Consider the following 25,795-nt stretch of genomic DNA (forward strand, 5'->3'; position numbering starts at 1 on the left):
AAGAATGTCCCGTTATAGTGACTTTTTTTTTCAATATTGGTCAACTCTTAAGGAATCCTTTCGTTTATGCTCCCGCTCAAATCTAGGAAATTTTAGACTTAGTATATTGAAGGTTATTTTACAAGTGAAGATTAGGAACGATTATTGACTCTGCTAACAAATGAGCGAATGTTTTTGTTTTATCCAGTGATTGAATCATATTTGATCATTTTCATTTTTATATTAAACTAAGGATGTTTTTATAATTTTTAAGTACATAATGTATATCAAACAGGTACAAGAAGAACATTTATCCTTATTATTGTTTGTTTAATGTATTTATACATCATATTTTCTTTTGGCAGACGCTACTTTATTAATGGATTATTTTTTAATTCTATTTTGCTATAGATTATTATATCATATAAATATAAATATTAAATAAGTGAATAGCAAAAATATCCTTTTTTATATTGCTTTTATGATATCTTAATAGTTGTTTTAAAGGAATACTTATCTTACTGAAAATATAAAGATTCGTATAAAACGTTTTGTTTTATTTATATTTAATTAAATATTTTTTGGTCTTAGGTAATTATACAAGGATTTAAGTCATATCGTGAACAAACAGTGGTTGAACCTTTTGATCCTAGACATAATGTAGTTGGTATGTATTTTTTATATTTGAGAAAATAATTTACGAAAGATTATTTACTTTATATATAATTCTTTTTAAGTTGGAAGAAATGGATCTGGAAAGAGTAACTTTTTCTATGCAATTCAGTTTGTTTTGAGCGATGAATTTTCTCATCTTAGACCTGAACAAAGACAAGCTTTATTACATGAAGGCACTGGACCTCGTGTTATTTCTGCTCATGTGGAAATTATATTTGATAATTCTGATGGAAGATTACCGGTATAAATTATCAAATTATCTTGTATAATAGTTATTAAAATGTAAAATTTTTGATAATGGTGATTTATTTTTTCAACAGATTGATAAAGATGAAGTTTATTTAAGAAGAGTGATTGGATCGAAGAAGGATCAGTATTTTCTTAACAAAAAAATTGTTACAAGAAATGATGTAATGAATCTGTTAGAGTCGGCAGGTTTCTCAAGATCAAATCCATATTACATTGTAAAGCAAGGAAAGGTTTGTTTCATTATTATATAAATTTATACTACAATCTGTTTATTTAAAAAATATCTTTAAAATTAATATATTTGTATATAGATAAATCAAATGGCGACAGCTCCAGACTCACAGAGATTAAAGCTATTAAGAGAAGTTGCTGGTACAAGAGTATATGATGATAGAAGAGAAGAATCCAAATCTATATTAAAAGAAACAGAAGGGAAGCTTGAAAAAATAGAAGATTTTTTGCGTACCATAGGTAAAATGTTTATATCTAAATGATAAAGTTATAAAACTTCATATAGACTTACATGTGTATTTACTTTGTTGTACTTTAGAGGAACGATTAAAAACTTTAGAAGAAGAAAAAGAGGAGTTAAAGGAGTATCAGCGTTGGGATAAACAGCGACGATGTTTAGAATACACAATTCATGAACGTGAACTTAAGGAGAATAAAAGAAAACTTGAAGAACTCGAAGCATCTCGTGCAAATAGTGGTGCTGAACAGGCAAGATTAGGTGCTGAAGCAAAAACTGCACAAGAAATGGTACGAGCAGCAACTAAACGTCTCAAAGAAGCTAAAAAAGAAGTACAATCGGCAAAAGAAGAAAGAGATACCTTAAGGTAAATTTTGATGCAATCTATTTCCATACATATGAATGTAAGAATATGTTTTTCTTATTAATTATCGTTATAATTATATAGTGCTGAACAACAACAATTATTAAAAGAAAAAACAAAATTGACGTTAACTATTAACGATTTATTAGAAGAAGTTAAGGGTGATAATGATAGTAGAAAACGGGCACAACAGGAATTAGAAAAATTGAAAGTAAACATTGCAGCTCGTGAAGCAGAATTAGAAGCAATTAAACCAGAAGTATTTAAATAATTACTTGTGACATAAATGTAATGGTTTTTTTTTTATGATTATTACACGATTATATTAATTTTTATAGTATGAAGAAATGAAACGCGTTGAAGAAGAGTGTACAAGAGAATTACAACTTAAGGAACAAAAGAGGAAGGAACTTTATGCTAAACAAGGGCGTGGTAATCAATTTACTAGTAGGGTAATAAAAACTATCAATTGGTAAAATTGCAGATATATAGATCTATATGAATTAACATGTAAATAATTTATTATACTATTATTTGTTATAGGATGAAAGAGATAAATGGATACAAAATGAGCTTAAGCAATTGGCCAAACAAATAAAAGATAAAGAAGAACATCAGAAAAAGATTAGTGAGGATTTAAAAAAGGATGCAGAAAAACAAATTAATTTAGAAAAGAAAATAGAAGAGCATACACGTGAAATGGACAGACAACGTGCATCGATAGATGATCATAATAAACAATATTATGAATTAACGAAAGCAAAAGATCAATGTCAAGCAACGAGAAAAGAACAGTTTGTGCATTCTACTATTAGTGTTTTATCTAATAATATGTACGTATAATACGAATGTGTAACGTTACAGGTATCGCCAAGAAAGTGTATTACAGCTGAATTTGTCAGGATTGAAAGAAGATTTAGCGAAAGCAGATCAAAGTTTACGTTCTATGGCTGGAAAACCTATTCTTAATGGTAGAGATAGTGTACGAAAAGTACTTGACACGTTTCGGTAAGTTATTATCTTGTTATATTTCTTTTTATTAATTTATATTAATTATCTATGTTTGATAATCTGAACATATAAAGAATATATTAGTTTTAACGTATAATATGTATATCTTACAGTGGACGTAACGATATGGCCCATGAGGTAAGTAGTTACTATGGGCCAGTGATAGAAAACTTTAATTGCGACAAAAGTGTTTATATGGCTGTAGAGGTAACAGCTGGAAATCGATTGTTTCATCATATCGTGGAAACGGATAAGTTTGGCACTAAAATTCTAAAAGAAATGAATAATCAACGTCTTCCAGGAGAAGTTACGTTTATGCCTTTAAATCGTCTTCACATTAAGAATATAGATTATCCTAATACTACGGATGCTATACCAATGATATCTCGTTTAAATTATGATCCTAAATATGATAAGGCATTGAGGTAATGGCACAGGAATTTTATATACTTTTTCTGTAACAATTTAATAAATTCTTTGGATAATTTAATATTTTAATTTTTTTTTCTTCTTATTAATGCAGGTACATTTTTGGGAAAACATTAATTTGTCGTAATTTAGAAGCAGCAACGAATCTCGCTCGAACATCTGGCTTAGATTGTGTAACACTTGAAGGTGATCAAGTATCGTCAAAAGGCTCTTTAACTGGTGGATATTTTAATACTTTAAGATCACGACTTGAAATACAAAAAACTCGATCAGAATTAATGGCACAGATCTCTACTCTTGAAACTCAATTATCAACTCTTAAAGAAGAAATAAGAAAGGCTGATCAAAATATTAGTTCTTACGTTAGCGAAATGCAACGTACAGAGACAAAAAATAGTAAAGCCAAGTTAGTTATTAAATGATCTTAATCAATGCGAAGTTCATTCGTGTTATTAAAAAAATGAATTATTATTTTAGAGACATATATGATAAAATGAAGGCAGAAATACGTATAATGAAAGAAGAATTGAGTGCTATCGAGAGATATAGAACACCTAAAGAGAAAAGTCTTGCACAATGTACTTCAAATTTGGAGGCAATGAGAGCAACGAAAGAAGGTTTAGAGAGTGAATTACACCAAGAATTAATGGCGCAATTGTCTGTGGCTGATCAACATCAGGTACAAATTATTAACATAAAATAAATACTAAACAATCGACTTGTTTATATTTTGATTTAATTTATATAGGTCGATACCTTAAATGATGATATAAGACGATTAACTAAGGAGAATAAAGAAGCGTTTGCAAAAAGAATGAGATTAGAGGCAGAGAAAAATAAATTAGAAAATCTTCTAACAAATAATTTAGTTAGAAGGAAAGATGAATTGGTTCAAGCATTGCAAGAAATATCTGTAGAAGATCGACAACGTCAGCTTGATTCATCGAAAGCACAATTAGCAGATATTGAGAAAAGGCTAGTAAAAGTTAATGCAGATTTTAAAGCTCAGAATGAGAAAGTAACTAATGCTATGAAAAAGGTAAATATATATTTAAATACAAATACTATTTCTAATAGAACAATCTAAAAATTATAATTTTTATTTATTTATATTATATAATTTAATTCAAGCATAAGACGTAAATAACAATATGGTATATTTACAGCAAAAAGCAGAATCTGCTGAAGTTGAAAAGTGGAAAGTAAAAGAAAAAGAAGCACAGGAAAAAATAGAAGCTGATGCTAAAGATTTAGAAAAATTGGCGAGTAAATTAAATATTTTACAGCAGAAAATAGTTGAGTGTACACAAAAGATCACAGAATTAGGTGCATTACCTAGTCACGAGGCATATACTAAATTTAGTGTTATGTCCACAAAACAATTATTCAGAGAAATGGAGAAAGCAAATAATCATTTAAAGAAATACAGGTATGGCTTTATATCATAGGATTCAAAAGCAATTAAGAGATTTAACTTATGATAGAATTTTTTTGCAGTCATGTCAACAAAAAAGCCTTAGATCAGTTCATGTCGTTTAGCGATCAAAAAGAAAAATTAGTGAAACGAAAGGAAGAACTAGATCGTGGCGATGAAAAAATTAAAGAGTTGATGTCAGTTTTGGAACAACGCAAATGCGAAGCTATTCAATTTACATTTAAACAAGTATAGTATATAACAATTTTTTAAAGAATTTCTTATGATGTAATTAAATTATATTCATGTTTTTTGTGTTGTTTAGGTAAGTAAATATTTCAGTGAAGTATTTAAAAAGCTCGTACCATCGGGTCACGCTCAGCTAGTTATGAAAACTGCAGATGGTGATGAAGGAGATGACGGTACAACGGAAGCTGCGGATTCTGATCGTTTTATTGGCGTTGGTAAGATGACATTAACAGTTTATTTTTAGAATAAATCCAAAACAAGACTTATGAAAATTATTATTATTACTATTATTATTTCATAGGAATACGTGTCTCTTTTACTGGACATAGAGCTGAGATGCGAGAAATGAATCAATTATCTGGTGGTCAGAAATCGCTAGTAGCATTAGCTTTAATTTTTGCAATACAAAAGTGTGATCCTGCGCCGTTTTATTTATTTGATGAAATAGATCAAGCTTTAGATGCACAACATAGAAAAGCAGTTGCTGATATGATTCATGAACTCAGTTCAGATGCTCAATTTATTACGACAACTTTTAGGTAACATTATATATATACATAAAATTAAAAAGATTTCTGTATTTAGTATAAAAGATTTTCTATATATTTAATCATATTACAGGCCGGAATTATTGCAACATGCCAATAAATTTTATGGAGTTAAATTTAGAAATAAAGTATCGCACGTTGAATGTGTGTCACGAGAAGAAGCGGCAGACTTTGTTGAAGATGATACGACGCACGGTTAAGACAACGTGGTTTTATTTTATTTATATGTAAGCATATAATTGCAACCATACTCTTTGAATAATTCAAGAAGAACTGTCATTTCTATACAACTTTTTCGAACTGAAGCATGGATCTTTAACCATGAATCTAAACTATTAATAATAATTCTTGATATACTATGTTTCATTGTATAAATTTAAATATTTTGGACATGTTTACAGAAAATATAATATCACATTGAACAAATATAATGTAATATAATTTCTATAAATTGTTGCATGTGTATTATGAATCACAACATTTAGAAAAATGTCCTAAAGAATTATCTGTTGTGTTTATATTTTATCTTTTATAAACGCAGAGTTTTAACCAATATTTTTATTTCTTTCTGATGTATCGCACATATATAAATGAAAAATGATATAAATCGTTTGAAGTGTATGTTTAAAATAAAAATCATATACTTTTATATAATCATGATCTACTTTTCTTTGCGCTGACGTGTTATACTGTCATGCATATCTGTTACAACAGCTTCTATTAATTCTGGTATTATTACACCATTCACATCAATGAAATTTGCAACAGATTTTGTTACAGTAGTTTCATTAGTAATCCCTGAGGAAGGACTTCTAACAGATAATACGAGAATATATTTATCGTCATATTTTTTCATATATGAACTTGCTTCCCATACAAGATCAGGATTGAAACCCGCAGGATCCCTATAACGTAAAATAATTAAATAGATTATACAGGATCTTGATATTTTGAAATTTACCTTTGAATAGCAACAACAAATATTCCTTTTTCTTTATATGTTGTATAAAGAGTTAAAAGCCCCATCAGAACAAAATATAATGCTACGCAAATTATTAAAACAGGTTTAGATGCTGGAAATGGATATAAATAATCAAAAAGTAATGCGATTATAGCTATTATCACTGCGACTCCACAGATTGCCAGTCTTCCATCAAGAAGAGCAAAGTTTTCTATGTAATTATATTTTTTTGTAAGAACATCCTTAACTGCATCATCTAATGCATTCTTTACAGCAGATCCATCCCATTTATTGATTTTGATTCCCTACAAAGTGTTCGATATATAATTGTTAAGTATTGTATACGTAGTAATATACGTCTTGAATTCATTAACTAATTCTAAGAAGTTAAGCATAAGGAGTTAGTCGATAAAATAATTTTTGTGATATCACCTACAATACTTATTAAAATACAATACTTTAATATTTAAAGATTACTTACATTATTTTCGACACCACCCATTTTAATTAATAGTAAGAGAACGTTTGCATTTAAGAATATCTCACAAAATCACCGGACTCTTACGTTTGTAAGGCGCCAACGATTGTAGGTTAGGAGATACGGTTACAATAGGTTATAGATAGCGCTTCGGTGCGTACACGTCAATGTTTGAACAGACGCCATTTATCATCTTTCGCTTTAGTATCTGTGATTCCAGCGACAAGTACGGACAAAATATGAACTATAAAATACGAATTAAATTAAAATTAATTTTATAAAAGTACATTTTAAATGTATATTTTAAGCCCATTATATAGTCTAGATTATTATAAATTATTATTATTTAATTATTAATATTCGTAGAGTATCCTTTTTTTTTGTTATTATAAATCACCATCATCAGATATAACGTAGATTAATATACTTACATGATGTATATAATATCTAAATATATATTTTTACCGCAAATTTTAGAGAGCGCCACTATACGAAATGTATTTTTTACAAAAAATATCGAAAACAGTGTTTACGTTAACAGTGAATCCAGACTCAATTCTTCACCGATTTTAATGAATAAAGTTTCATTTTAAAGATGAAGGTATACAGGAGGAGATGGTCTTTTCGAATTTTTGGAAAATTTTTATTTTTATTTATAAATTATTCTCGAAAGAACAGTATTTTTTAACACGATCTTTTTCAAAGAAAATAAAATTTATTTAAAAATTAAAAGAAGTGATTTCCTCATTTAAATTTTCATCTTTAAAAAATCTGTTAAAGAATTGTTAAGATCTGTCATGAAAATTTGTCAAGAGTTACATCTGGATTTATCTGCATTCATCCCTGATGTAAATCATTATAAAAGCAGAAATGATGAAGTCTTAAAGGTTAATACGCATCACACGATTTGAGGAAGAAGGGATGACACTCACGTCATTATGATTGGTACTTTCCTCCTATTCGCTTGTAAAGGACATATTGTAAGTATTAGAATATTGGTTATAATACAAACGGAAATAACTGTACGTAGTTAGTAATTATATAAATAATTTGATATTGGTGCAAGGACAAGAATATAATTAAAATGTTTATATTATTTTTATAAACATTTTTACTTTTAATTTATGTATTTTTTTGTTTTTTACGTTTATTGCGTAAGCAATGGAATCTTGATATTGAATAACGTATTATCCAGTTTAATTACAGATAAATTAAATTAAAAATAAAATTTTAGATTTTCCTTATTGAACATTTATATAGAAGTTAGTTATCATATTTTTGTTTGTTCAATTTCATAAATCTTTTGAATTATACTTATTTTTTATCAATAATTTTATGCGGGAAATGTATAAGAAAGTACAAGATTGGTTTTTTAGTTTTTGATTAATATTTTTTTGTAAATCAATTTAATATTTTAGAATATTAGGTGATAAAACAATTACACAACGTTACTAGTATACAGTTTACATAGCGATAGTATTTGTACATTACACCATAACTCAAGTAAGGCATAAATTTTGTATATAATTCGTAAATATGCAATTGAAATTTATAATGATCATATTTTCAAAATATAGGAACATAAATATAGAACGGTATAAACATATGCTTATACATATGAAATACAGTAAATAATTATATTAATGATAATGTGTGATATTTATATGGTAACTTTGACTAAGCGATAACTACAATGAAGAAAATGACTTCTTATTCTGTATTATGGCACTAAAATTGTAGATAGTGGAAGACGGTGATTTACGCAACATTATTTGTTTCTAAAGCATATAAATATTAAAAAAGTATTTGTGCAGATATTTATAAATTTATGTTTGATATTTTCCACTAATCTATTATGCATTTCGAATATAGTGTAAATGGCGATACCAACATAAGTTTGAAACAGTAGTATTCAATATTACAAGTTTGTAATTTCTATTAAGAAAAAATAAAAATATTCTAAAGATCATTTAAAATAGATTTTTCAAAGTTCATCAGTAAAGCGTTCAATGTCTTGTAATTGGTCACCATAATCAGTTGCTTCACTACCTACAAACGTATCATGATGATCCAAAATCTCTTCAAATGACAATCTGTTATCATGATCATCATCGGATGCTGCAAATAAATGATCAACTTCGTCGTTCGCTATTTCTCTGAAATATATTGATAGTTTTTAATGGATAAGTTCTTTACCACCGATATCATACTTTTTCATTATATGTTTATTGAAATATATATTTACTTACTCGTTACTTGGTACACGCCATGATAAAATCTCATCAGATTCAAGTTTACCATTTCCATTTTTGTCATATTCATGATCGAATTTGTCTTTTTTAATTAACAACCACTCTTTATCCTGAGATTTAGCTCTTTCTCCAATATATTCTTGAAAATTGATACAACCATCTTTATCAGTATCTTTTTCATCGAGAACTTGTTTTAATAATAGTGGAAACATTCTAGGTACTTCTTCTGGATGAGTGTATGCCTTAAATTCTTCTGAATCTAAATAACCATCTTTATTTAAATCTGCTGCATCAAATGTTTCTTTATCATAATGTATAAGTTGATCATCAAGAGCAAGATCTTGTGGATCTGATCCATAAATATCTTGTAAGATTTCATCCCAACTGACTTTACCATCTTCATCACTATCTGCATCTTCCAAGCGATCTTGTGATTCTTCGGTAGAGAGCATACTGCCAAGAAGATTATATGTAATTCAAAAATACATATATCAACGTTATTATATCAAGCTTATACCTGAATGAACGTAAAATCCAAGCTTTTAATTCATTTCTTTCAATGAAATTGTCATTATTTAAATCCATTTTTGTTAATAATATGCCTAATCGACGTCTTGATTCTTCTACTGGAAGTTTATCAAATTCTTCTGCATCTTTGACGCTTCCTATTAGAAAAAAAGTTATACGATAAAATTTAAATAAAAAAAATACATATATACATATGTATATATATGAAAACATAGAAAGAAAAAAATTAATATTGAAAAAGAGAAAATAATAAATTTAAAATAATACCAAGAATTGCCTCATGATCAAACTCCTGTTGATGTTCATCACCTACATAGTGGTCCATAACCTGTGGGCTGAATGCACCGTCTTGTGTTCTTTCATTGCCTTCACCTCTATTGTGTTGATGAGTATGGATATGTGCGGATGCAGCATCACTATTCGAGATGGATTCAGATATACTGAAGATTGCAAGAAATAGAATATATCCACGCATGTTATGTACGTGCATTGTCTCTTTTGTTCGATAACTGAAAAATGAGTATTTAAAGGTACAAAGAATTTATAACCTCACTTTAGTGAGTATTTGACAGTTGTAATGTTTTAAAGCTCTCTGCCATGATGCATCGTATCGATAACTACACATCGATATAAAACTTATCGAGAGCGATTGTTTGTTCAAACTCGAAATTTGACCAGTAGATATTTTTTAACTTTAGTTGCTAATTTCGTTCTATTAAACTTATGTTAACTATTCAGTTAACTTAAATATTTTGATAACGTACCTTTTTAATGTAGTAGTAATTCGTTAATTTTAACACGTATTAAAAGTTCTTATCACTTTTGTTTAAATAATTCTTTTAAAATAATATTTTTGTAAAGTTGTATTAAATCATGAAGAAAAATTAAAGATATCGTTGAAGAATCTTCATAACATCAAGGAAATCATACTACTTTGCTTCATATGCCATAATACGCAAGCTATTCAAAGGAACGCACATAGAAAGAGAGTTTCTTAAGCCGCGTTGCGAATGAACACTCACGTTTCTACACGTTCAAGAGGCATATTCGAAAATAGGCACGTAGTATTTCACGTCGAATCTATTTTCACCTTCGTTGCTTCTTCGTAGCTAGAATGGGGAGAAGGTAAGATCTATTTGAAACATTTCTGCTAAAAAATTCTGTCGAAAAGATTCAATGCTATTTTGTATAAACTTTTTCTATTTGTATGGTGGAGTCAAACAAAGTTTATCTATGATGCAGTTTATTATACAATTACAATATATTTTTACTAATTGATACGTTAATAAATTATCATAATAATAATTGTAATAATAATAATGATAATGATAATAATTTTAATAATAATAATAATAATAATAATAATAATAATAATAATAATAATAATAATAATTGTAATAATAATAATGATAATGATAATAATTTTAATAATAATAATAATAATAATAATAATAATAATAATAATAATAATAATAATAATAATAATAGTAATAATAATAATTGTAATAATAATAATAATAATAATAATAATAATAATAATAATAATAATAATAATAATAGTAGTAGTAGTAGTAGTAGTAGTAGTAGTAATAATCATAATCATAATCATAATCATAGTAATAATAATAATAGTAATAGTAGTAGTAATAGCAGCAGCAGCAGCAGTAATAATAATGATAATAATGATAATAATAATAATAATAATAATAATAATAATAATAATAATAATAATGATAATAATAATAATAATAATAATAATAATAATAATATATCTAGATAACACGAACTATTTACGATTGATATGATTTTATTTATACACCACCGAGTCGCACACTTCGAATTGCGCTCGAAGTGTCCCTTAAATTCGCTGAGGAAAAGATTAGAGGCGAATCTCGTTTGGGACGTGCAACGTTTCATTTATTTCTCGTTTTACATTATTCGACAATAACGCCCGTATTATTATTATTATTATTTATGTAGATTACCGAACTTTAAAAACAAACGTTCGCGAAGTCACCATAATCCCTTAGTACAAAATAGTTAAACATACTTTTGTTTTCTCCCGAATAAGAATTCGCATTTGTCAATGACTTTTTAAGAACTGTCATACCGTGCTTTTTAATTTTTCATTTCTCTCTTTTCCCTATCATTATAGTTATATAATACCCTAAGATCCGAACGAGTGAATGTACGTACCATTAACCTCGATAAGATTTACGATTATTAGGTTCAAATGTACGTACCTCTCTCGTAACAGAAATTACACATAAAACGTTATTAAGTAAATTCATAATGACTCTACGATCTCCTTCCAGAAGACTTACTTATTTTTTCTTCTAATAGCTAATGCAGTTTATAGTTACACCAGCGCATTATTTTTTATTTTATTTTACTTTATTTTATTTTACTTTACTTTAATTTAATTTAATTTAATTTAATTTAATTTAATTTTAATTTTATTTTATTATACTGACACGAATCGAAATTCGTATGACGCGCGACGCGAATAAATGATCGAGAGTATCCGAACAATTCTTATTTATTATTAAATTATGATATTATTTACAGAAAAACATAAATAATGAAAAATAAAAACTCGATAGGACGGTACGAGCGAAACCTGGATCTCCAAAGATATAAAATGTTCGCATGTATAACGAGAGGATGAAGGATGTTGGTGAAACAACAAATAGAAACGGAAAAGCGAAAGTAACTGAAATTTCTCTATCTTTTTATTTTCAAATAATAAAAGTTAAAATATAATGAAATAATAATAATAATAATAATAATAATAATAATAATATAATAGTAATAATAATAATAATAATAATATAATAATAATAAACTGATAGCTAATAAATCGTTTATAATAATATATCTATCGTTCACGAAATGCGCTGCCTTTTCGAAAGAGAAATTATTCAATAATAGACGGAATATGATTTAAAGGGTCAGGAATTTTGGAGGGGTTGGCAAAGGGAAATGCTTTAAATATTTTCAAATTTTCTTATCTATAAAGTGACTTTGTTCGAACAAAATCATTGAAAATCCCTTGCCCTTTGTCTCTTCTTCTCTTTCACACGTGTTTTCTATCTGTCTAAAAGTTTCTCGAACCTCGCATTCTATTCCTTCGAACTATAATTATACGGCTATTTTTTTTTTCTCAATGACATTTTCCAAGTTTACAATTTCCTTCTCGATTAATTATCGCTCGCGCATTCGCGTGCACGATAATATTGAGTACGCGCGCGCGATTCTAGGAACTCTTTTACTTTATTTATTTTGTTTTTTTTTTCCACAATCACAACGTCTTTTCCTTTTCCTTTTCTTTTCTTTTCTTTCCTTTTTGTTCGTATATTTTTACTACAACTTGGTCCACGATTCTGGGAGATGCGAAAATTCCAAATAAAGCTCGAATATCAAGTATAATCAGCAGGGTTGAATGGCAATTGTGTCTTTATATGTAGGTACGATAAAGACGTGCACGTGTATACCTATATTACATCCTGTTTACGAAAATCTTCTTGCATATTCGCACGCGATACCTGTTTAACTTTATATGCCTTTTTATACGAAAGAATCTCACAATGTTTCGCACGACATAGGATACAAATAGTAGCGGCAGTGATCGTGACCACGGTGCTATTCTGATAATATTAGTTAAAATAAAAGTAATCGTAATAGTAATCATAATAAAAATAGCAATAATAATAATAATCATAATAATAAAATTAAAAGTATAATAATAATAATAATAATAATAATAATAATAATAACGCTGTTACAACTAATGATTCTCCTTACTTTTCGACCGTGTCTGATCTTTATCGTATTTCTACTATATACAATATTTTTATTTATACATACATATGTCGGTATTTATATCACCGTAACGATATAGTCGTTATGTATACCTTTGCATTAATCAACACGTTTTTCTATCAATGTTCGTACACGCACATCGCTCTTAAAGTTAATAATTACTGATACTTTTTCCATTTGTTAACGATCGTTTCACAGCAAATTCCTATAGTTCAGTATAAGCTTTTATTTTCGTCTCGTATCGACCGTCCGTTCTCAAAATTTCAATCATACGTTTATGTATATATTTTTGGTGCGTGCGTATATGTGTGGTATCTGTTTGTCTTTCTGTCTCTGTCCGTCTATATTTGTGAGCGTGTATAGTTATTTATAATTTTTACACAATATATACATTACGTATTATCTCGGGACGTATATCTACAAAATTATCGCTATACGTGTCCGTCGAAAAAGAAATTGTTGACAAGAATGCGAATGACTTATTCTGATCTCCTTCGTTTAGAATCGAGAATATTATTAAAAAAGATTTCTTTTATCGTACATATTATGCTATATTTAATTATTTATTGTACTTCACAGTATTCCTTTGGTATGAATCATGACTTTTTCGTTATACGGAGATCGATAGTTATAGGTGATCGTTCTGTCACCAATTTAACCTTTAAACTTTAACTTTATTGGAACGAGTCTGCTCGCATTCTTGCCAGTGTGAGCACGGGCCTTGGCTCCCATACAGTATATATGTACTAACATGGGTCACGGATATGTACGAGCTTTCGATAGACACGTTACGCACTTTATATTTACAAACAGGTATTGTCGGACCCCGCTCGATGTTTCTATTTCTTCACGGAAGCGCGACATCCTAAAGTGAGTAAAATGAATCCTTTAAATAAATAGTTTCGAACGAATGTCGATGATCACAAGATTCTCCTTTTTCTATCTAACTTAGCCACGCGCCTAATTGTATTCGTATATAATTTATAATACCTTTTCTTTTTCATAAATTAATTACATGATTAGCCGTCGTTCAAAAGCTCGTTATTACAGTTAAGAAAAGTATTATTATTTTGCTAAATAATTATTGATTACTTATGCTTGTATTTTTCTCAAATTCGTGTACCATGATTTATACATGTTTCAAACGATATCGTGTAAAAAAAGGAAGAAAAAAAAAAGATTGTTAAAAAAATAAAAATGAAAAAGAGGAATCTGGAAAGGAAACAGTCGACGTTTATAAAGAGGCATCGTCGACTGTTTTCTTCCGTATCGGTAAATTCAGTGCAAATTTTAAAAAGAAAATGATATAAAAATTTGACATATTACGTACACCGACAGATTTCTCGACACTGATTAATTTCTTTCATCGTTCCGTTAAAAGGATAAAACATTTCTTACACCCGTTAAGCAGCCGTGTAATATATTGAAATACTCGACTATACTTATCGATGTGCGTTTTAAATGGCAAGACATATCCATTTTCGAATTACGAACAATGAACGAAATTTGAAAATGAAATAAATATTTTTTTATCTCTTTTAAACGGTAACTTTAAAAACTTCAATTTTTATCAAAAGTAAAAGGGTTTCTCGTCTTTCTATGATATTTTCCAATAATGAATTCTTGGGATTGTATTTCTTTATAACGTGTAAACGAATACGAAACATTGAACACAAACATTTGAACGTTGACAATACGAAAACTTACGTTCAAAGTTTCATAGAAAATCTGATATTTGCAAATTTGAATTTGAATTAATGATATAGACAGTATTAAGCAATGATAATGTTTAAGTATCTATTTACATCGTTCCTTATCTATTTGTAAGATTTTATTTTGCATTCTCTTATCCGTAAGAGAGATATTTGTTGTAGAAATTCAATGGATATTTTTAAACAAAAATAGTGAAAATGTTTTGATCAGCTCCGATTCTTCGATAGGAAAAGTAAAAAGCTTCTTCCTATATGTTTCGCGAGTATCTTTGCTTTCCCACGATTTATTTTTTCAGCGCGGCTATTCAGACGTAACAACGTGTCTTCGTATACTTTTTGTCGGTCGTTTATGTTTATATAGATTTTCGTTGGGCTTCTCCAAAATTGACCCAAGAAATGTCTTGATTCGAATATGTTTCACTATTTTATAATCACGTTTTTAATAGATATACATCGGACGAGGATGTTGTACCAAAAACAACTACGATACGTTGATTTTCGTCATCATGTGTCGTATATCATGTCATATGTTCCAAGATTGATTAAAAATCTTGAAGAACTTCGTTGAATTACTTGTTAATACCATCTTGATATCAAGTTCCATTTGATCAAGGCCTAAGATAGTATTGGTACTATTTCTATGATTTACAATTTAATGATAGAAATCGGATAAATTGCACAAACGTCGTTGTTGTTGTTGTTGGTGCTGTTTCTGCTGTTGATCATGATGATGGTAAAGAGTATCCCCTTGATGGGTCGTCTGTTGTTGTCACTCGTGAGATTTCCCACTCAATGGATGGTAATTTCCACCGGCCGATGCTACTAAGGCCAAGGGAAGGGGCGATCCCAATGACGTAGAATGTGAATGAGAATGACCCATTCCCGAGGAATGTGTTGTTAGAGCTAAGGGACTACCGGACATCGAATTCGCCAGAGAGGCAAAAACTGATGGTGCAGGCGACGCCATTGTCGGGCTCCCCATTGCTGCCGTTGGAGGATTGATCCTTTTTTCTTTTTGTCGCCTGTATAACAAATATTCCTATGTTATCTTTTTCCTCTATTGTACTTAAATACGAATAATCATTTTTTATATCTATACGTCGTATGTACCTGTTACAAAACCATACTCGAACAACTTCTTTTTCCATCGCTAAACTATCCGCCAATACGGTGATTTCTTCGGAAGTAGGTTTTGGATTTTGGACGAAGGATTTCTCTAGTGCCACTCTAACGCTAGTCTCTATGGAAGTTCTCTTCTTTCGTCGCCTGCCTATTGCTTCTGGTGTCGTGAGAGGATTCGAGAGTGAATTTGGATTGTTCAAGGAATTATCGGCATCTTCTAACCATTTTTGAAGAAGAGGCTTTAACTTGCACATGTTCTTGAAGGAAAGGTTTAATGCTTCGAACCTGAAACATAGTTATTCGCATTGTCATTATTTTTATACATTCATTATAACAGAAAAATATTCCAATTTCATACGTTCGATTATCCAGTAATAATATACCTTGAAATAGTGGTTTGAGAGAAGTCATTGCCGTAGAGTTTTCCCATGGCAAGACCAACGTCACCTTGCGTGAAACCGAGCTTGATCCGTCGTTGTTTAAAGGTCTTTGCAAATTGTTCGAGTTCTTCAAGATCCGTCGTTTCTTCTGGAGAGGGTTCCAATCTAGCTGGTGGTGGTTTTACAGATGGAGGTGTACCAGGAGGTGGTGGCGATCTTTGTTGCGTTAAATTTCTTCCTACTAATCCACCTCCACCTTGAAGAGCCTGTTGTTTCTGTAAGGCTTGTAACTGTTGGGCTGCTTGTGCTACAGCCTGTTGTACCTGATAATAGAATATGTATCTTGTTAATCGACGTTAATATATATTTTTCATAGATATTTAAAGGGAATTTTATTCTTCCAACTTCCATCACTATACGAGCAAATAATGGAAGATGAAAAAGGAATGTTTAGAGTACAGTTAAAGGTATAAAAGTGACACGTGTTCTTTTTGATACAGGTACGCAAAGATTTCGTAGGGTGCTAGAGTCGATCGATTATCTTCACCCTTTCTTAACCAGATGCTCGATTATGAGAATAAGAGGGCGCAGAACGTGGCAGCTATGAAGGAAAAGGGTTTGGGGTCGGTCGCGTGTCGTTTAACCACACCGAGAGTACCTTATTTATGCTTATTGTTGGTCGTCAAGACACCCTTAAAGACTCCTTTAAATTTAGTCACGTGCAGGGATCGGCAACAGGTATTTGATAGTTGATTTTTCATGTATTTCCAACCCATTTGTATAGCTTCAATAATACGAAGTGTAAGCTCGCTTGAATTACACAATAAAACTATTTCTCTATATGATATTTATATAAATGATATATACGTATATATATATATGTATATATATAATACAATATATATATACATATATATATAAAGAACGAACGACCGATTATCTAAATTTTAATATACGATTCACATATCCCGACAAAGAAACTTTGTATCGGTAGCATAACCAGATGGAAGCCGTTCTGCATCGTCGCGTGTCGAACCTGAGGCAAGAGTTTAGGATAGAAAAAAGGGATGGTTTAGAACATGTTCGAGGAATGAAGAAATTAAATGTCCGTTCGACGAGCTACAGAGGTGTATTAGGGAATAAGATATCCGCTTGAGAAGATCACGTGTCGTGCATGTATCGTAAGCGAGAGGGTTGAAGGACAGGTTACAACCCAGTCTAGGAGAGGGCGACGGCCGTAAGGGAAGCTCGTGTGTCTTTAGAAAGTTTCGAGAACAAAAAAACAGATCCTTCGAAAAGAAACGCAAAAGGAAGAAAATACAAGGCAGCCACGTGTGAGGCAACAAAGGATCCTTCCCGTTCGGGCAAGGTGCTGAAGGGCTCGGAATCTTCCTAGAAAAGTATATAGTGTCTTTTAAAATACATACGAAGGGATCCGAAGCTTCCTACTTTGAGTGTGAGTCTTGTCAACGCATGTGTGTATTTATATATATATGTATCTATGTATGTATATATATATATATGCGTGTGGGTACATGTTGGATCCAGACGGCCATTAAATCTGCTAAGATTCGAAGTCGTTTTGTTAGCTTTTTTATAAGGCCTGTGCATCGCGTCCTTGCACACGCTACTCGTGACGGAGCCTATAGAAATTTTTTCCTAAATGCTGAACCTGGGCCCATTCAGAGTCGTTCGAAGGAAGGGCACAAGGAAGGGAGGAGAGATACCCACCGCGGGTATCCAGGAAGGAGGGTCGTTTTTCAACGTATCTCCGGATATAATGAATCGATTTTTCTCGATTCGATGCGAAAGATCTTTTTCTTAACAAAAAGATTGCGGCGGTGGTGGTAGAAATGATCGACGAATGTTCTTAAGAAATCTTTACGATTTCGCGTGAGATATATGCGTATCTTTGTCCGTTTTATTTCTTTTTTTGAAAAAGAATAATCTTTTACGGATCTTCTATAGATTTTTACATTATATCGAATAAGTTACTGTAGTATATACCCATATGTATGCAGATACATACGTAAGCAACGTCATATATCATTTCATTAAAATTAATCGTAATCTCTTTATTAAACGCGCCGAAATTGTAATCGAATGAAGTTGGGACGAGAGAAAGGAAGAAATTTTGTCCCTTTGTGCCAGCAGCAGACGTTTATCTGGATGTCGAATCAAACGAACCGTCTTCGAAGAATAAGACGTTCGCTTCCCTTCAGATCAGCCCTCGATCAGATAGCAAGCTTGTTCTTTGAATCGTCGCGGATTTGCCTCGATTTCAGGACTCGCCGATCGAATTCGTATTGAGTAGGTAATTTTGTAATAGGCAGAAGAGGATTGAGAAGTAAGGAGAAAAGGAAGAAAGATTTACTTACTTGATTTTGCAAGAAAAATTGTGCTTGTGCCGGAAGTTGCCCAGCCGCTGCAGGATTGGCTTGCTGAAACATAGCAAATTGCTGCAGTTGTTGTTGCAGCGATTGTTGTTGTTGTTGCAGGGTCGATGCAAGGGCTTGAATCTCTTGAGGTCCGAGAGTACCGAGAGATCCATGCATTAACAATTGTTGACCGACCAATTGAGCCGCCAACGCAGCCTGTGAGCTTCCACTGTTTTGCGTGCTCGTATGTTGTTGTTGTTGTTGTTGCTGCTGCTGCTGCTGTTGTTGTTGTTGCTGCTGTTGCTGATGCGTACCAGTCAATTGACTACTCACTGCAGAACTTGGCGAAGATGAACTGCCGCTGGTGCCACTGCTACTATTACGATGTGATACATCAGTGACCTATAACACAGATTTATCGATTTTCTTGAAACCCGTTTTATCTTATTTCGTCTCGAAAGTTACTAATTAATATCAATTTCATCAAATTTTCTCATACGGTGAGATTTCACGATATAACGTGGAATCAGAAAAGGTAGGTGCCCTTGCTAATAACGCTATATAAACAACGTCGAATAAAGCTGTGTTTACATTTGACCAGGTCAGGATATTGGTCACTAAGGTTTATCTTTCTCTTTTATGTTTTATAAAATACATCCCTCTTTTCTTCTCCGTCTTTCTACTTTGAAGTCCCTTCTCTTATTTAACTGTCAAATATTGATCACAACCATTTTTTGCGCACTCAAGAACCCGACTAAAATGTCAGATCTTTCGTTTTCTTTTAAATATTAAACTTAAAAAAGTTCTCTATCTTTTATTGTCCCTTCGATAATTTAAGAAAGTTTTAATATTAACGCAATATTCTTGAAATGCATCGCTTGTAATATGTATAATATAAATAATTTTACGAACCAAATTAAGAGCTTCCCTATCCGAGTCCATTGAATCGTGATCGAGATTCGCGTCGGTGACATCTTGAATATCACTCGTGATACTTCGATCGTCTCCACTGAGCTCGGCTCCTTCGACCTCAGCGTGTAGATCCGCATCTGGAATAAAAAGGAAATAAGAAAAGATTAGATTGTAATCGCGATCGGAAATATTTCATTTAGAAATTTGTATTCTTCTACAAACTGTTGCTATAGAAGAGAGAACAATTTTCGTTATAATCGTACAGTCATTGTTGTTCTGTGGCCTATACTTCCGATGACGATCACTGTATCGCGTTGGGGTGGATGTTGGTGTGCTGGTGGCATGAAGGCGCATGTCCGTAAAGATCATTTTCGGGTCTTCGAGGAAGACCATGTTAACCTCCTTTCTCTCAGAGGTTTTGTTCGTGATCCTCCTCGTGATCACATCGAAATGATTCTCGAGATCCAGCACGAATTTATCTTGAAGACGTTCATGGGGAACATCGAATAATCGTCGTTTTTGATCGACAACGATCGCGACGAACGATCGTTCGGATCTTTTCCCAGAAATGCGATTTCATGCCGTATCTATATCGTACGCGTGCTTAAGGAAATAAAGATTGTGTCTTCTTTTTCTTTATCTTCTTTTTTTTCTGTATTAATCGTTCGATAGATTATTAGCACCAACGCGAATGCACAAGTTCTTTGGATCTTCGTCGACGGACCGATGCAGGACGAATGTTAGAATGACGCAACGAAAGTAGCGCGACCCGGAGGGTGAAAGGACCATCCCCACCAACATCGCTAACACCACGTGCTCTTCGATGTTTCGATGGGGGAGCTTCGATTGGTCGGGACTCTTCTCGTAGACGAACGATACCGCCCAATGAGGATCGGTTTACCCTTTCGAACCTACTCTTTTTTCTACTCTCCCTTTTGCTCACGGAGCAACCCTTCGTGCATCCATCATCATAGATATCTTATGACTACCTCCCTCACATCCCCGTTGCGTTTGCTTCTAGGAAATCGTACGAACACAACGTAGAAACGTCGAACAATATAGAATGGAACCGATCGGTCGATTCTAGCAAACGAGCTTTTTCCGTCAACGCTTGGCACGCGTTTCGTACCGTAACGGTTTTAATAATAATTACTTCGATACGCTTAAAGATCTTTTTCTACGATAGGGTTGCAACCGTATATACCTGAAATATGACTGCGAACTTTCTCCGTGTAAAAATCATTTTTTTTCCATTCTTACGTCATAAGAATAATGTACATGATAATTTAAGACTTAAGAAACTTTAAGAAATGTAAGAGCGAATGAAGAAATTAGTAGGATCGAGTTGATCATCACGGTAAATATCGAGAGGGAATAGGTAGAGGGTCAGTGAACTAAAAAGAGAAGTTGCTCAGCCATTTGAACGGCACTCGGACGTTCCCATCGACTTCGGATTCCGACAGAAGATAAAAAGAGAAACGAAAAGAGTGAGAAAGTAAGGCGAAACCTCGTAAAAAGCTTGGCGAAACGGGCTCTATGGTGGGGAGGGATTGCAAGGTAAGGAAGGAACGATCGTTGGGGAGGAAAAAAAATTCAAAATCCTGTGAACTCTGAGCACCGAGACGCCACTTTTTGGGTGAGCAGTCTCGATTTCTGCTCCTCTTCTCGTTTTCTCTCTCCCTCCCTCTGTCTCTCTCTCTCTCTCTCTCTCTTTCTCATGTCTCCCTTCCTACCTGATTCCCTTGGAATCGTAAAAAAAGCATCGACAGGTCAGGTAGGACAGCATCGACAGGAAGTTTCAATGCGTTCTCCCAGGATTGGTCGATTCTCTATAAAACTTCGTTTTACTCGTCCTCTCGCGCTCTTACGTATCTTTCTTATTTTTCAAAAGTAGGGAAAGCAGGTACTTACACGGTAACTTTTATACGTGCAGCTTTTCCTCTCCTTCTTTCCCCCTCCCCTTTAAATTTGCATTTTCCATGACCCTTATTTTTCTATCAAAATTGCGCTTTTTTTCGTGAGAATCGCATCGGGGAATGAGGTAGATATTTCTAAAGGAAACACATGTGGTCGTTTCATCTTTAACGCGAATGAGGCAAGATAGACGAAAAAAGAAAAAAAAAGATACGATGGATCGATAGAAAAATAATGCCCGCGCATCGCCAGGTGTTCATGGCAAATGCACACAAATATCGTATTAGAAGTTCAGTATCTTAGATAAGCCAACCGTCATTTCATCCGTTCTCTTACAGGATTAAATGCACGTGTATGTGTGTGCGTTACATACGTGTACAGTGAGTATACACCTATGCAGAGACTTTTTGCTTTTTTTTTTATTTCTTTTTCTTCCCAAATTTACGTCGTCTCCCTTCGAAAAAAAAGTCCTCCTCTATCTAAAATTCAACTTTTCTTGCCGTGAGAAGCTCTACCGAATTCCTCGATTCGCGGCAAAAGAAGAGGGAAGGTAAGAGATAGAGACCGTGCGAGGAGGGGATCGGAATGGTTTTTTGGGGCGATTTCTCTTCGTTCTCGCATTCTACCCTTTTTTAAGAAGGGCTCGCGTTGTTCCGCGTTTCTCGAAAGACCTGACATAGAAAATAACTGACGGTGCGTAACCAGGTGCGAGGGTAACATCTAGATGTGCGTTCGTACCAACGTAAGATAAGGCAACCGTCACGTTTTCTTTCTTTCACGTGTTACGTACCAATACAGAAACGGAACGACCGTTGTTTCGTTGAAGAACACACATTCGAAGTTTTGAAAAATTTTTCGAACCGTTTTTTCTTTTTCTTTTTTTTTTTTTTCGTTATCCGTTAACAAGCTAAAATACGATTCTATCTCACGGTAAAGTTGCGTAGGTATAGAGACAATTTTTCACATAGTTCAACGTTCAAAATTTTACGACGCGCTCATCCAATGGCAATGCCTATGCAATTTCAAACTATTGAAGTCCGTTTAACGTTTGTACGAGCGACAGGACGACCGTCTATCCATCACCTACGCACATTCTCACGCATATTCAATCCTAAAAATTCGTTCTTAGTAAGTATGCACACGAATGTTACACAATACACAGGGTCCGTTTTGTAGGAGGGCTCTGCAGCTGGGCGCATTCGATCGTTGCGCTATTTTTCCGCATTATTCGAAGCGGATGGTGTCTTTGACCTTAGCTTCTACTTTTTCTCCCTTTTTATATCTTTTCACGAGACTCAATGAAAAGCAGTCGACGATCTGACCTTTATACGAGAAACTCGTCATTCGAAAATGCACCCTGCTCGTACGTACGTCAGGTGATAAGATCGGACAATGCTGCACCTGAATCGTGCGTGTTACTTTTTCACGTTGAATGTTATTTCTTTCCTGTCTATTTCTTATTAACTTTCATGACTTGTTACATATTTTTAAAAACTTAATAAATATCAGTACTCTTCGTAGGTATCAGTAAGCAAGTAATAATTAAGAAACGAGCTGGAATATTAATTTCAAAATGGAAAAAGATTGATCTAATCTCGGCTTGTAAGTAAGCAAACGCGTATATTTAATTCGTCAAAATTATCGTATGAATAGAGGCGAGAAAAAAATTTCAATTTTCTGAATGAATTCTGAGAGTGCGCGTACAAAGATTCATCGATAGCACGTTTCGTTTCTCTTTTATACTTTTTCTTCCTCTTTCACCATTTCCCCCTCTCCAAAGAGTCATCTCTGTTGTCGTTTTCTTCGTTCGTACCGAAACTCGTCTTCTCTCGCGTGGGATCCGAGGAGGATGTTTTTGTTCGCCAAGGCGAGAATAGTGGCCGAGCGACGAGGGCGTGTTTCCCTTTTACGCGTGATCTACATAAAATATCGATTCCGGACGCGGAGCTCAGGAAAAATATCGACGAGTCACGGAGGACCTCACCTTCGGTGGTGAAACCGGCTTCTCTTCTTCTTCTTCTTCTTCTTCTTCTTCTTTCCTCTTCTCTCCTCTTCTCTCATCTCTTCTCGGTTTGACGAACGCCGTCACAAAGGAGAAATCGTTATTTTCACGGCTCGGCTCGATTTCGCGGTTACATCCCTCGTTCTTTCTAACACAGCCCGTTCTTCCTTCTTCCATTCCATTCCATTCCATTCCATTCCATTCGATTCCATTCCATTTCATTCCTTCCTTCTTTCCTTCCTTCCTTCCTTCCTTCCTTCTTTCCTTCCTTCTTTCCTTCCTTCCCATCTTCCTTACTTCTCTCTTAAGATATTTCACTTTTTGCACGGTTTTCGTTCGCCATTCTTCTTTGCATTCTTCAAGCTCCTTCTCGGTGATTCTTCGTTCCGTAATTGGACCTACCATTGTAATTAGCGCAAGAGAAGATAGGTAATTCATGGTTCTGCTCGGTAAAATGAACTTCTTTCGTGTGAAATTAACTTCTTTTGTCTTATTCCGTGAGAGGTATAACAGTGTTAATGTGTTAAATGTATATTCGTCGAAAGAACAAATTTTTTTCTTTCTTCATTTTCATTTGTAAAGGTTGCAAAGAACTTTATAAAAAAGTTTGCTCAAGCTCGAAATATCGTAATTAAAGATTTTCGATTCTTTCAATCGTTTCATATGGTTTCATATAATCGGTTGATTCGATTTTTTGAGTTTGTGAACTATCATCCTAATAGTAGGGTGGAGATAGCATTATTAAAAGCATTCACAATGTCATCAGAATTTTTCCTTCTTTTCTTTTCCTTCTTTTTTGGTCGTTCTTTAACGTGGTGGAAAGTTTAAGCGGCATCTGCCTCCGTGTCGTCCTTCCTTCGGTATTCTTACGTAAAGGCGACAACAATACGAGCAACCCCGAACTGACGGGGGAGGAATTCACTCGTATTATTCCGTTCTGTACGCATCGTCTGTCAACCGACTTACGATTTTATTAAGGTCTAGCGTCATTCGATTGAGAGCTCTCTCTAGGATCGTTTCCATTCTCGCGAAGATCCTAATCGCGATGCAGACAAGCATCAAATTTCAAATCGAATTCACTTCTATTTTATTTTAGTTTCTTCGAATGCATCCGAACGAAATGACGACCCACGTTGTTCACGTTCGTTTAATCGGAAGTAAAATTCTTCGATCTCGCGTATTAGAATACCCATGGTCGCAGAAATATTATTTAACGATAAAAGAGACAAATGAAATTTCAGTCAAATCAAATTTTCTTTTAATATTATTTTGTAAAACTTGATGATCGATGAAACTTATTGTTTCACCGTTTATACGAAGTGATGAGTAAAAAAAAAAAATTGTCATGATTATAATCTAATGTTAAATAATGATGAAAATTCGTAATCATTTCTTTTTTTTGTATATTTCTTTCTCTTATTAATTTATTTGATAGTTTTTGAGGATTAAACATGGCGGTGATAGAGAGTAGTATATGACTGGTAGGAAGAAGCTAAACGGGTAAACTATTGTCCGGACATATACCGGGTGTGTTTGTACCATTTCTATCGAGTCGTCGAGGAGGAGGCTGCAGGCGAGGAAAGCGTGTTATCGAAAGGGGAACGAACGAAGGGGACGGATTCGAGCCAATAGAATAACAGTGTTTCCTCCAGCGTGTTTTGCAGCGGCGTTACTACCGTCGCTTCTACCGTCGCGGCCGCGGTGACGGCAAGGGTGACGAGAGAGGGAAAGAGAAGGGGTGGACTGGTTTTCGAGCGTGCCGTGGGGTGAGTCTAAAACCGTTAGGTTAGTCGCGTGCTACCAAAGGCACGTGTCCCACCTCTTCTTTTCTCTTTCATCCTTGCTTACGCACACGAATACATGCTGCTTATGGTTGTGTAACCGGCCGTGGTTTACGCGTTTAAGCGTATCCTCGATGTTTCTATGCGCAACTCATGCAAACTAGCG

General features: G+C 33.1%; 4 protein-coding genes across 7 annotated transcripts in view; 1 reads left to right on the forward strand and 3 right to left on the reverse strand.

The window, feature by feature from the left end:
* Positions 1 to 96: 96 nt before the first annotated feature.
* LOC127066929 (structural maintenance of chromosomes protein 3) lies at positions 97 to 5,626 on the forward strand. The gene is made up of 19 exons (XM_051001214.1): positions 97 to 274; positions 571 to 646; positions 717 to 895; positions 975 to 1,133; positions 1,215 to 1,374; positions 1,454 to 1,739; positions 1,821 to 1,995; positions 2,075 to 2,188; positions 2,280 to 2,530; positions 2,601 to 2,744; positions 2,861 to 3,172; positions 3,271 to 3,582; positions 3,654 to 3,855; positions 3,925 to 4,215; positions 4,343 to 4,605; positions 4,674 to 4,839; positions 4,916 to 5,054; positions 5,141 to 5,378; positions 5,461 to 5,626. Exons 1-19 carry the CDS (start codon positions 260 to 262, stop codon positions 5,585 to 5,587), a joined length of 3,609 nt encoding a protein of 1,202 aa, XP_050857171.1. The 5' UTR covers positions 97 to 259; the 3' UTR covers positions 5,588 to 5,626.
* LOC127066939 (signal peptidase complex subunit 2) lies at positions 5,420 to 6,997 on the reverse strand. The gene is made up of 3 exons (XM_051001247.1): positions 6,830 to 6,997; positions 6,349 to 6,653; positions 5,420 to 6,292 (listed from the first exon to the last, which is right to left on the reverse strand). Exons 1-3 carry the CDS (start codon positions 6,848 to 6,850, stop codon positions 6,049 to 6,051), a joined length of 570 nt encoding a protein of 189 aa, XP_050857204.1. The 5' UTR covers positions 6,851 to 6,997; the 3' UTR covers positions 5,420 to 6,048.
* A 1,197-nt stretch (positions 6,998 to 8,194) lies between these two features.
* On the reverse strand, positions 8,195 to 10,212 carry LOC127066935 (reticulocalbin-2). Its single transcript, XM_051001240.1, has 4 exons — positions 9,874 to 10,212; positions 9,596 to 9,743; positions 9,076 to 9,531; positions 8,195 to 8,982 (listed from the first exon to the last, which is right to left on the reverse strand). The coding sequence occupies exons 1-4, from the start codon at positions 10,094 to 10,096 to the stop codon at positions 8,811 to 8,813; spliced, it is 999 nt and encodes a 332-aa protein (XP_050857197.1). The 5' UTR covers positions 10,097 to 10,212; the 3' UTR covers positions 8,195 to 8,810.
* A 3,102-nt stretch (positions 10,213 to 13,314) lies between these two features.
* Positions 13,315 to 25,795, reverse strand: part of LOC127067302 (protein nubbin-like) — a 93,391-nt gene continuing 80,910 nt past the window's right edge. For all 4 annotated transcript variants that reach the window (XM_051002084.1, XM_051002085.1, XM_051002082.1 and 1 more), the window contains 5 exons: positions 19,933 to 20,069; positions 19,021 to 19,422; positions 16,646 to 16,965; positions 16,251 to 16,547; positions 13,315 to 16,162 (listed from right to left, as the gene is read on the reverse strand). In XM_051002084.1, the coding sequence (XP_050858041.1) occupies positions 15,910 to 16,162; positions 16,251 to 16,547; positions 16,646 to 16,965; positions 19,021 to 19,422; positions 19,933 to 20,069 (1,409 nt within the window). In that variant the 3' untranslated portion in view covers positions 13,315 to 15,909. The remainder of the gene's footprint in view (positions 16,163 to 16,250; positions 16,548 to 16,645; positions 16,966 to 19,020; positions 19,423 to 19,932; positions 20,070 to 25,795) is intronic.

Source organism: Vespula vulgaris, chromosome 10 (assembly GCF_905475345.1).
Source record: "Vespula vulgaris chromosome 10, iyVesVulg1.1, whole genome shotgun sequence".
Classification (NCBI taxonomy): domain Eukaryota; kingdom Metazoa; phylum Arthropoda; class Insecta; order Hymenoptera; family Vespidae; genus Vespula; species Vespula vulgaris.